The sequence below is a fragment of the Artibeus jamaicensis genome, unplaced genomic scaffold (assembly GCF_021234435.1).
Source record: "Artibeus jamaicensis isolate MK-2021 breed Jamaican fruit bat unplaced genomic scaffold, CSHL_Jam_final contig_76, whole genome shotgun sequence".
NCBI lineage: Eukaryota > Metazoa > Chordata > Mammalia > Chiroptera > Phyllostomidae > Artibeus > Artibeus jamaicensis.
The window spans coordinates 4,197,297-4,210,318 of record NW_026521954.1 but is presented as its reverse complement, the minus strand read 5'-3'; the positions used below and the strand labels follow the sequence as shown (position 1 = coordinate 4,210,318).

Genomic DNA, 13,022 nt, shown 5'->3' with positions numbered 1-13,022 from the left:
AATCATTTCTCCCCTGTCTTCCAGATCATGGGAGGTCTTGATTAACATAAAGCTCCCTTCTTCTCACTTCAAGCCAAGCCTTCAGAAGCTAACACCACTAGTAACCAATTTGGTTCCAAAGTGCATAGCGCAATGTGGGTTGCTATATTCTTTTATGACCCTTATCAACTGCAAGCCAGTGAGACATGGCTGTTGGTGATTTAAAAAACAAAATGAAACAAAACACTTCTCTTTGTTTCAAACCAATGCATGTTTTTCCATTCAGGGATAAACTGAATTGCTGACCTATGACTGATCGGTTTTTCTACAGGCTATGGATCCCCCTCCACACGGAGGGGCGTGGGCAGGCTGGGGCTCTTGGGGCAAATCTCTGCTGTCGTCCGCATCTGCCACAGTAGGTAAGCACTGTATCTTGCGTTTGAATGGGTAAAGTTCAGAAGCCTAGTAGGATACAATAGTTCAGTCATACCATGTGCTAACAGTGTTTAATATTAGCCCATGAGATAATAAATACCTTTAGCGCTTATTGTTCTAAGTGCTTCACATATGTTAATACATTTATTCCTCAAAATAACCTGATAAGAAGGTACTCTTGCTTTCTCCATTTGAGAGAAAAGGAAGCTGAATCACAGAGGCAAAGACCTTGTCCAAAGTCAGGAGCAGCTGAGTTGAGAACCAAGTAGGACGGCTTTTTACGTAAAAGCCACTATGTTATATTGACTCTTAAAATATAAGATTTGGGTTTTTAAAAATATACCATTAAACCTTTGTGCTTATCATTCCACTTGAATGTTTTAAAATCTACAACTAACTTATCCCCTAAAAGAATCTGTAAAAGGCACTTTGGAAGTGTGTATGAAAGGCACTTCGTCGGCAGAGCACTGAAACACAAACACGAATAGAAAAGGTGCGGGTAGAAAGGATACATGCGCTCTGCGCAGTGACTGATCCAGAAAAGCCGGAAGAGATAACTGCCCAAGAAGGAGCGTGACCGCCGTGTGAGACCCCACTGCCACTATCCCTCTTCTGTGTGGTTGGGGGAGATATGGTTCCTCCAAGATTGGATGGCATTTGTACATTGGCCTGTAAAATATCAAAATGATGTTTGGCATATCCTCTTGCACTCGTTTCAACTGCTAACAAATCACCACACATTTAGTAGCTTAAAGCAACACACGCCAGTGAGCGCACAGCACCTGTGGAGCAAGCGGGTGTTCAGGCACCAGACAGCTAGGGCCTCTGCTCACTGCCTCACCAGGCTGAAGTCAAGGTGTCAACCCATACATTCTCACCTGTGTTCAGGGTCATCTTTTAAGGTTATACAGGCTGTTGACAGAATTTAGTTCCTTACAATGGTAGGGCTTCAATTCCTGTTTTCTTGCTGGTCACTCTCAGCTCCTTGAAACTTCCCTCAGGTCCACCTTTAAAGTGAGGAACAGAATCTCCTTCTGACTCTAAATCTCTCACTTCAGAAAGGGCCTGTGGCATGTTAAAGATCACCTGATTAGTTCAGGCCCATCAAGGATGATCTCTATTTGATGAACTCAAATCCAACTGATTAAGGACCTTAATTAATTACATTTGTGGAAATCCCTTCACTTTGGCCATGTAATGTAACTTAATCTTGAGGGTGACAATCCCATTATACTCACACTCCTACGCACACTCTAGGGAGCAGGAGGTATTTTCACGGGGAGTGAACACCAGGAGGCGAGAATTTTGGGGGCCATCTCTCCATACCACCTACCCCACTGCCCTTGTCTATTTGAAGTCCTCATCAGTTATCCCACCAATTCTAGAAACTCAGTACCATTTTGTGGCTCTGGCTACATGATGGAATTCTGAAGTGTCTGAGTCGACATTTTTCTCTCGTTTGCACCGACGATGGTCAAAGGACACTCGAAGGAAATCGAAGACATTTTGAGATGTTGCCACTCACCCCAAGGGTCCCTTTGGACAAACTGGAGCCATCTTTAGAAAAGCAGAGACTGAACTTGTTCATCCCCCCTGGTCACCATGACCCTGATGCACACAAAAGCAATGTAACTGAATACCACCCGTAAGTTGCTCCTGCTGCATATTTTGGAGATTTCTGGTCCAGATGTGCTGTGACTTTACACAATAATAGTAGCTTAAATAATGCCAATATATACTTTACAACTAGATAACTATCTTTGTGGACCTGGTAGAGAACTAAAACATGTAGCATGAGGGGAGGCTGAAGTCCTGGGTTCCAAAGCTGGAAACAGGAAGTGGTGGTGGTCGGGAGTTGGACTCCCAAAATATAATAGGGATCACGAATGCGCTGCAAATGGAGAGGTGCCAGTGCTGGGCTCACAGCCTGAAACAGGGTTGGAATAGGGTTCAGCCATCTGTGAACAGAGGCTTGAAAAAGTTATGGGTAACATCCTGGATTGTGTTCTGTATTGAATCGAGAGCGGCAAGCTAGGCACGCCTTCCGTTATGTAGAGGTGTAATATCCACCAGGGCTTTGCAGTGTTAATAGTTTATTACCATAAGACAAAGAAACTTATTGGAAAACAGAGCACTCAGAGCAGTAGACAAGCTCTTGAAAGTTTATAAATTGCCTGTAGAAAATAAAAAAAGAAAATAACCATGTATTCCACTGCAGTTGATTGCAGTAACCTCATGTTACCCCCAGGGTAGTTCCAGTTGCAGACAGGAGTGCAAAACACATAGTCTGTGACAGAACACAGAGCTGTCAGTGCAGCACTAGAAACAGACACCAATACTTCTCAGCGTTGAAAAACTGCCATCACAATAGTTAGAACTGTTTAGAGTTGGCAGGAGAATTCCATATTTAGCTGTGTATAATGTGCTTCTATGCATAATGCACACACACATTTTAGTTCTAAATCCCATGTATAATTTGCGTTGTAATTATATAATTATAATTATGTACTACCCGTATAATTATATATGTATACATATAATTATACATGTTTATAATTATATATGTATACATACATATACATATATAATTATATGTATGCATATATACACAATTATGCATATGTGTATATGTGTATATAATTATATGTACGTATAATTGCATGGGAATTAGTATTACCCATGTATAATGTGCAACCTTATTTTTCCCTCAAACATTTTGGGGGGAAAGCGCACATTATACATGGCAAAATACAGTAATTGAAAAATGGAAACACTTAGAAGGTGGTTCTTTCTTGGAAAGAGCACTGTACCAGGCGTCATAAGAACTGAGACCAGTTCCTAACTGCTACTAGCTTGTGGTCACAAAGACTGTCACTAACTGGCTGCGTCATGCACTTCACCTCTCTGAGACTCAGCTTCCTTATTTGGAAAAGTGGGGTTGGGGGACTGTGACAAATTCTAAGGTTCCTTCCAACTTCTGGAACGTGATGATTCCCTATTCTGTAGCTACACATAGAAGGAGAAAGATACTTGTAACTACTGTGCTAAGTGGAAAAATACAGACAATTGACTGACTTTTTGCTACTCTGTATTTTTCTATTTTGTCTTTGTCTCACCATGCCGACCCAAAAGTTAAAGGAAAACGAGAAAAACTGACTTCCCAGTGCTTATGTAAAACCAAGCATTTCTCAGCCAACAATTATTTTTAGAAAGGCCATACCTGTCGCATTAGTTTCCTCCACAGCTGCACTGTCTTCACATTCTAAGAAGACTTGATCACCTGTCACCTGTGCCTTAGGACAAGTTCCTAAAATTCCATTTAAAAATGACTATTACTTAAGATCCAGGCAGAAACCAGAATGGGAAAGGGAAATGTAAAAAAGTAAGATTTTGATGACAATTTCAAAGTTATGCTGTGAGAACCAGGTGTGATTTTCCACAAGCACCTTAGAGACCTGACTCGTTCATAGAATAGACTAAGAGCGATAATCAATAATCAAACGAAAGTTGACAACGCTGAAACTGTTCTGCCAAGTAAAAGTTCTGTGGCAAAACAGAGTGCTGTATTCCTAGATACTACAAAAGACCTAAATGTTCATTTAAAATTCTAGTTTTGACAGTTGTATGAGTCCGCACACCTCCTGCAACAGCCTGAGGCGGGGAAGGCGCGTCTGATCTGCCTGTTTTCCTTTTAGAGTTACCACTGCCCACTCTGCCTCCTTTCCCAAGTTACACGTTTTTTTCCTTCTGCACATTTTAATGAAACCCTTCTGCCGGCGCTGCCAGAAATATTGACAGTGTTCGTTATAGAGAATGGCAAACTTCTCAAAATGATACTAACATGAGAACTCTTCGCTGTGTAAATCCCTATTAATGTCACATGAATTCATGTGACATTGATGATGAGATAAGAATTCTCAAGAGTCATGATTGGAGATTGATTCTTGGTCACTTCCTGCTGGTCCCACATGCTAAAGGACCCTCAAGTAGGGCACCCGCTAACTCATGCAGGGGGTTGGTTCCCTCATTTTAAGGTTGCTTTAATTTTTTTATATAACATTTCTTTATTTTCTTTTATATCATTGCTGTCTTTACTTTTTTTTCGAAAATGAATATATAAAGGAGAAACTATAGAAAGTAGGATTCACAATCCTTTATAATCTGTGACTATGGCCTAAGGGTTAATGAATTTCTGTTAGATGGCCAGGCAAACACTGTCAGTTCAGAAACACTTCTTGTCAATTTCAACCCCCAAGGGCAGTCTGGTGACAGAGGAGACATGGACCATCATCATGGAGCGGGAAGGGCTTTCTAAAGGGAAGGGCTTCCCAAAGGGGATCCCCTCTTTGCTGCACTGAAGTTTGCTGTAGCTGAGCACAGCAGTACCATCTGTGTGTTTTTCTAAACAACTGCTCCTTACAACTTCCTATAATATCTCAAATTCATTGATAGAAGAGGCTGAAATGCAATCAATACAAGGCGGGGCAAAAGTAGGTTTGTGCTGAGAATGCACAAAATAAGGTTTAGAGCTACCCAGGCACCCAGAGCTACCCAGAAAGCACCCCCAGAGCTACCCAGGCATCCAGACAGCTGCCCGGAACTGCCCTTGCCCTGCTGTGTTATCACTTGGTCACAGAGAGCCGCCCACCTACAACACATATTTTTATCCTGCAGTTAAAGGGGAGAACTCCCTTCATTATAGTTTTGATCTCAGTGGAACTCTCAAGAACAGGGCCTGCTGAAATTGTAGTGCCTTTTTAAAAAAGATTTTATTTATTTCTTTTTTAGAGAGGGGAAGAGGAGAGAAACATCAATGTGTGGTTGCCTCTCGCATGCTCCCTACTGGGGACCTGGCCTGCAGCCCAGGCATGAGCCCTAGAGTGGGAATTGAACCAGTGACCTTTCAATTTGCAGGCTGCCACTCAACCACTGAGCCACACCATCCAGGGCTGTAATGCTTTTTGAGAAGGAAAATTCCACTGGAGGTGTAAGAAAGCACCACACAGTGTCTTGTGATCTGTGCCTGCACAGCACAGGGCTGATCCTGAAAACACCAAGCTATGCCCGTCCGAGGTGTGGCTGGAAGGGGCAGGGTTAGGTCTCCAAACCCTCCCTGCAGGGGTGACCTTCACTTTGCTGTTTGGTCAAGGTAAAGTAAGTGAAGCTAATTTTAACATAAACCAAAGTTTTTAAAATGAAGAAGCTCCTCACAAAGATCTAATTTTCAAGGAATTACAGAAAAATGAACTAAGATGACATTTAATCAACTATAAATGGCATATAGAACTTTAATATAACATAGTGATTGAGCATGTGAGTTCTAGAATCAGAAGGATTAGGTTCAAATCCTACCTCCGCTGCTGCTTACTGGCTTTGGGACCTGGGACAAGTGGTATCACATCACCAGGTCCCAGTTTTCTTGATTGTCAAATGGGTGTAATAATATCCTTTACCTCATAAGACTGTTGAGAAGATTCAATGAGATAATTCACTGAACTGAAAATATTTAGTCATGCGCTGGCCAGGGAGCTCAGTTAGTTGGAGCATCTATCCTGTACGCAAAAATATTGTGGGTTCAATTCCTGGTGAGACCACGTACCTGGGTTTCGGGTTCGATTCCCAGGAAGCGTATAGGAGCAACTAATCAATGTTCCTCCCTCTCTCTCTCTGTCTCTTTCTCTCTCTCCCCCACCTCTAAAATCAATAAATATGTATCCTTGGGTGAGGATTAAAAAAATAAAAATAAAATGACTTAGTCCCAGGCCTGGGACATGAAAAGTGCTTCACATCAGGCCGCACCAAAAGTTTCACACTCCTCCTTGGTGACCTGACAAAACCATGGGAGGAAAGTGTTACAATCCTCCTTTCAGAGAAGACGCAAGGGCAGAAACTCAGAGAGGTTAAGTAACTCTCAAAGGTCACACAGCTACCAAATGAAGAAATCAAAATTCATCCGCAAGACTCCTGACTCCTAAATTTAGGACCTTTTCCACTAGAGTGTAGGTGATAAATTAAACATTAGCCAATCACTTAACATTTGATTTTTGTGTGTGTGAGTATAATTTATTTGTATTCTTACATTAAAAAATTGTTATATAAACAACAGGAAAAATTCAACTGCTCTTTAAGAAAACTCATAAAATACTTAATTTTAGGCTAATGCTTAGTGAAAAAAATAGCTTGGGAAAACCAGTACCATTTAAATTAGACAATGTACAAGGCTTTAAAATGTTCTCATTTGCAAGTCTGAGCGAGCACCCAGGGTGAAGGCGTGTAATTAGCCCCTGGGCGGGGCTCCGTTCTAAAGATGGACTTGGAGACGGACGAGGCCTCCGGCTCGCTCAGCTGCCACCCGGCTCCTTCCTCCTGCTCATCCTTGGTCATGCTCGCGTTTCTCACCCCCTCCCCAAGTCTTACTTCACAAATCCCCTAACCAGAGGGATTTCAGTTCAAACACTGAAATTTTAATTTTTCTCCAGGAATATATGTGGCTGCTGCCAAGTCGTGGTTTCAAACGGCTCTGGTCACAGGGTTTTTAAATGGAAACCAAGTGTGTTTGTTTTCCTGAGAGAAGGAAGGCGTGACCTTGTCCCTAAACTATTTGTAAGTTTACTTCCCTTCCCATGTTTATCGATTCAGCAAACTGTATATTTTGCACTGAGCACTACAAACCCAAAGAGGAAAAAACCTTTAAGATTCCAGTTTCACTTCTTGCATGCTCCGAAATACGGGACTGATACATACTGCAGGGGACATTCTTACAAGAAAAAGATAATAAATTCTACCTAAAAAGTCCTTTGCGATCTTTTTAGTAACAATACAGAATAATTTTAACTGACAAAAGCCCTTTCTCCCTACTGCCTCTCTGTCAGCGAGAAAACACCCAAGTTCATCTGCCGTAAGTGCCGCACCGCACAGCAGCGTCGCCACTGCCGCCCCGGGGGAGCTGGGGGCGGGCTCAGCCATCAGCGGCCCCTCTGCCCCGGTGCCCGCGGCCCGAACGTGTAGCTGACATTGATTTCCACAAGCCAGCCTGCTTATCTGAGAATTCTGGGTTGGTTTCAATTTTGTGACCATGAATTCCATTTGCTTAAGGCTTAGTTGGCTTATAGAGCTTAATTTTTAATACTGTTAACATCATCTAGCCAACGGAACATCAAACATATCAATAAATATCAATAATTACCTCCCATCTCACTTCCTCTTTCTGCTGGAGCATTTTGGCTTTATAAATACATTCTAGTCTTAGTACCTACGCCCCACAAGGGTTTCAAATTCCATAGAAGGAGCACATGGATGTGTCTCTCACATGTTTCGGGATGTTCCTGAAATCGAGAAGAAAACTACAAAATGAGCGGAAGAACAGATCGCCAGTGGGTTAGTGGGAAAGCGGTTACTAGCGGAAAACAGTGGTTTTCTGGGGCCCTGGAGGCCACCTGGGCCATTGTCAGAAATGACATGTGACATGGCTGGGGGGCAGGTTGTGCTCACAGAGGGCTTTCCACCATCCTTTTCTTGGCTTGTAGGTAAAAGATGCAGTTTTCTTCAGGATAAGTGATTTTACTGAGGGGAATCTTGTAGATGCTGGGGTTTTTTTGTGTTTAGCAAGAGGAACAGCAGTGTGGCTAAGCAGAAGGGCCAGGTACAGCATGACACTCCGGTCACGGTCATCAGGTTTGACATGCTGCCTCTGAGGTAGGCAGTGAACAGGGCACAGGCAAGAGCCAGGAGGTAGGTTTGCCAGGTGAGTGGCATGAACATTCCTCCAATCACAATGCAGGCCGGAGAGCTGTTGTAACCTCAGAGTCCAAAGTAGAGGTCCTTAAATGGAGCCGAAAGACTGAGTGCTGTGGCTGTCCCCAGCAGTGACCCCACTGCAGCGTGCAGGCACATGACCGCGGAGGAAAGCAGGATGGCACCCAGGAAAGTGAGCCCGGTCCACAGACTGTGACAACCATATATCTGGCCAACACCCCCAGGCAGGGATTTCAATAGCTGCAGGGCATTGAGTTCAGACCAGGTGACACTGGAAACTGAGGTTTCAGATGTGATCAAGGTGGTTGGGAAGAACAGATGGTAAAGACCCGTGGCTGAAAGGTGCAGGGTTATCACCATGTGGAAGGGCAGAGTGAAGACAGGCAGTGCCCATTTGGTGAACATGGAGTGCAGCCCACTTGAGAAAAGTGGGTAAGTCATGGACAAAGCATATGCAGGGAATAACAGCCATCAGAAATAGTCTCCCTTGTCTGAAAAGACAGCCATGCATATTCCCCCAAGGGTGGCATTATAACCATGCATTCCTGCTGCAGTTGCTGACCTGTGATGGGAAAGGTTGTGTAGATGCCTGTCATGACATCCTCCGGCCCCTGTAGCTGCCTCTTGTGGTAGCAGCTGCTTCTCATGATTGCTCCTGGCTGGGCAGCTGTCCCTTGAGAGAGTGACTGCCTCTCGTGATAATGTCTTCTTCTTAGGATAGTGGCTGCCTCTGGCAATAGTGGCTGCCTGTTGCGATAATGTCTTGCTGTTGCGGTAGAAGCTAACTCTCACGATAGTAGGTGCCCCTGGTGACAGTCGAGGCCTGTCCTGGGGGTGCCCTCTCACAACTGTGGTTGCCTTTGGAAATCATGTCTGCCCCTGGCGGTTGTAGCTGCCCGTCACAATAGCGTCTTTGTCTCATGAGAGTGGCTGCGTGTTGTGATAGCATCTTCCTCTCGAGATAGGGGTTGCCTATCATAGTAATGAATGCCTCTTGTGGAAGTGACTGCCTTTCAGTATAGTAACTGACTGTTGTGATGGAGACTACTTCTCGTGACAGTAGCCACCTGTCGTGTTAGTGCCCTCCTGTCGTGATAGACACAACCTCTCGTGACAGTAGCTGCCTTTTGAGATAGCGGCTGCCTCTCATGATTCTGGCTGCCTGTTGCCATCCTGGCTGCCTCTCGCAATAGTGACCGCCTCTCATGATACTAACCACCTGTCATGATAGTGGCCGCCTGTCGAGATAGTGGCAACCTCTTTCAAAATTGACTGCCACTTGTGATCTTGGCTGCCTCTCACAGTAGTGGCCATCTCTCAAGACAGCATCTTGAGATACTACCTGCCTCTCATGGTAGTGGCTGCCTGTTGTGATATTGGCTGCCTCTTGCAATACTGGCTGCCTCTCCCGACAGGGTCTTCCTCTCGAGATACTGGCTGCCTATCAGGATGGTGGCTGTGTCTTGTGATAGTGGTTGCTTCTTGCAATAGTGGCCTCCTGTTTGGCCTCTATGCCATAGGGTCTGTCTGTTGCGACAGTGCCTGCCTCTTGTGATAGTGGTTGCCTTTTGTGATACTCACTGCTTGTTGTGGTAATGGCTGTCTCTCCTGGCAGTTGATGTTTCTCATGACGGTGCCTGGCGGGGTAGCCGCCTCTTGTGATAGCAGCTGCCTCTTGGGAGAGTACCCGGCAGGGAAGTTGCCTTCTGTGATAGTAGCTGCCTGTTGAGGTATTGCCCAGCTGGTAGCTGTTGCAGTATAGCTGCTGTTGCAATATAACTCAGCCAGGGAGCTGCCTGTCATGATATTGTTTGGCCCAGTAGTTGCCTGTTGTGTTATTGTCCTGTAGATGAAAAAGGGGCCACATGCTAAACCTGCCAAGCTCAGGGAGGCCTGTGTGGTGGCCTTATAAACACAGATACCTAAAGTAACCACATAGGATGGTCTGAAATTAAAACTTTTTAATTAAAAGTGAGTCATGTTGTGTAGTCATGTCTTAGGCTGGTATCACCCTGGACAAAGGCCAGGCTTTACCTTGTCTGAGCCTATTGTCTTTCTGCATCTAGGACAACACACCCTCAGAATGGCAGGATAATTTCCCGTCTCCCAACATTTGTTTTTAAATTGTACAGTATCACAGCATTTATACAATATTCTTATCTTCTTGGCACTATTGCACTGTGTCAAGTGCTAGAGGATATTCCGTCTCCAGAAGCATGGACTTTGGAGGGTTTTCATTTCTGCGAGGCTGCTCGGGTGTGCGGTGACACGTGAAGAAGCTAATCTGAGAACTGTACTCTGCAGCGTTGTCTGTGTCTGGTGTTTTTCTCTGTTATGGGTAGGACTGGTCAGTGTCTGAGACTGGATCCCTCCCAGCAAAAGGCAACAGCGACTGCTTACTTTTACTTCCTGGCTCTGAGCACTAGATGTCACACTCAGCAAAGTTTTAGAAGTTATTCCTCTGAGTAGGGTGTGGTGGATAGTGCGAACCCTACTATAAAAAAACTATCGCTTTAGGTTTCTAGTGGAATGCAGTGAAGGTGCACTTTTACTAACAAAAAAATTAGGGAAAAAGAACTACTTAGCAGAATATGTAATTGGAGAAACCTTATATACGTGCAATCTTGGTGTATAATTATACCTCAGTAGAGCTCTGTGTGTATGTGTGTGTGTGTGTGTGTAGTTGGAGTAGCAGCCATTGTCATGTCGGGTAAACAGACACATCCCATTTATTTGTGCATAAAAGTGGGACTTCCTTCAGAAACAAAAGGATTTTTCTAGAGGCAGCCTGTGCATACATGCCTGTGATCATTTGTGTTCTGAGATGGTGAGAAGCCATCCTTCCCCGGGCAGACATGACCCCAACCCACAAAGGGCAGAGAAGATGAAAGAGGAGATAATGACAACGAGGTTTAATAAACCCTGAGTGGTCTCAGAGCAGGAGGTGTGATCGTCTTTCTTGTATGGCTGATGCAAAGAAAAAGCTGCAGCAGGTATCTGCCAGCCTTTTCCAAATCATTTGTTCCTTGATTTTAGCTCTCAGAAATCTAGGTGAGAATCATAGGTTCAGATCTGGGTATACATTGTTTCTATTTGAGGAATATGTTTTTAAAAGAGGGCAAGGAATATGGACTCAGTGTGTAAACACGTTAGATGATTCTGTTCTATAACTTAAATGTGTTACTGTAACTCCAGTAAGTTCCCATTGAAATATTTGGAATTCATTGGAAGCTAGAGAGAATTAATTCAAGTATTACTTTTATCAGTTACAGTGCATCTTTTTTTCCCAAGTAACTCAACAATGAATTCTAACTGTATTTAATGACCCGCACGTGAATAGAGACATATATTTCTGTATGTGACTAATGTTGTAAGCATCGTAAATAATGTTTCAGGTTTTCTAGATCATGTATAATGACAGGCGATTCCCACTGGATATAATTAATCCTGTGTCGTGTAAATATCAGTGTCCTAATTATGTTACAATAGCTCTGATGATGCGACGACTGATACAGTACTACTGTTTGGGTTTGGGGTCCATCTGTGTCTTTCTGTTACTCAGGACGGGGGCAGCTGGTCATGTTAACAGTGCCTTGTGAGCCCAGGAGCTTCTCTTTGGCTCTAAATGCTGCCATGACTTGGGACTTTCCCCCCAGGTATTAGCATTGCTACTGCCTTGGGTTTTACCAGCCTGAGGTCGCCCAGACCTGAGTGCCATCTTCCACTCCCCCAGGGAACTCGGGTGGAGGTGAGTGTGACGGTGGCAGCACCCGTTGTCTCTCTCCCAAGGACTCAAACAGCCTCTTAGGAGCATCAGTAGACTATTAACTTTCTGTTTGGTTTGGGCACCCGAGAACATGGTAACTCATCATGAGGAACTCCAAGGAGGAGTGAAAAAACCCTGCAGAATAAAATGCAGACGATAATATTTATCAAGCCAAGGGTGTGTGTGTGTGCATGTGTGTGTGTTATGGGTAGGGTGAGGGATGAGACAATAGCTCTATATTTATCAAATAGTCACCAAATATCCACTGTCCCAGGTCTGGGAGATGGAGGCATTGTCCCTGTACAGATGGAGTGAGACCAATGCCCTTAATCCTGGTTGGCTATTCCCACAGCTTGTGTTTATGCCATTACTGTCTCAGACAACAGTCAGAGCTGCTGGGTGCCCTCTGGTTTTCCCGCTGACCTGCCTTTTCATTTTGACACATCAGCCCCTGCTCTCTCCATGCAAAAGGAGTAACTAATGCAGTGAAAGAGCAGGTTAAAGCTCAACTAATTTCAATTCACCAAATAACAGTGGAAGAATCAAATAACAGCAATGAATCAAAAAATGAGTGGCGTGTACCTGCCCGGAGGAGTTGGGAAGAGAGAAAAGAGGGTGAGGCGGGAACGCTATTCACAGATAATATCCAAGGTCTGGAATCCCAGGTTGCTCGTTAGACGGTGTGAGAAGCCCAAGGGAATAATAATGCACCCGAGTGCCCTTGACAGAGGTTTCTCCCATTGCCCCTCACAACAGTGATGAAGAAACCAAGTCACTGATGGAACAGGAAACTTCTCCAAGATCGCTGAACTAGGCAGAGGCTGAGCTGGGATTCGCACCCATGTCCGGGGGGCGCAAAGTCTCTGCTGCTCCTCCCCACGCTTTCTTACAACAACTCTGGAAGATGAGCTGTGGCGTCTGCAGGCCGTGGGTTTCTGCTGTGTCCACGAACCATGTTTTTCTCTCCTGATAGGTCACGGACTGACAGCGGTCAAGGAAAAAGCAGGGGCCACTCTACGGATTCATGGCGGGAATTCCAGCTCCTCAGAGGGGGCCCAACCTGACACAGAGAATGGCGCCCCTCAAA

The 13,022-nt window shown here is 44.5% G+C and overlaps 1 protein-coding gene and 1 pseudogene across 1 annotated transcript in view; one reads left to right on the top strand and one right to left on the bottom strand.

Moving 5' to 3' along the window:
- Positions 1 to 13,022, top strand: part of FAM114A1 (family with sequence similarity 114 member A1) — a 59,432-nt gene that overhangs the window by 16,126 nt on the left and 30,284 nt on the right. The window contains exons 3-4 of the mRNA XM_053672421.1: positions 311 to 398; positions 12,909 to 13,022. Coding sequence (XP_053528396.1) covers positions 311 to 398; positions 12,909 to 13,022 — 202 coding nt within the window. The remainder of the gene's footprint in view (positions 1 to 310; positions 399 to 12,908) is intronic.
- On the bottom strand, positions 7,902 to 8,727 carry LOC119043871 (urea transporter 1-like; annotated as a pseudogene).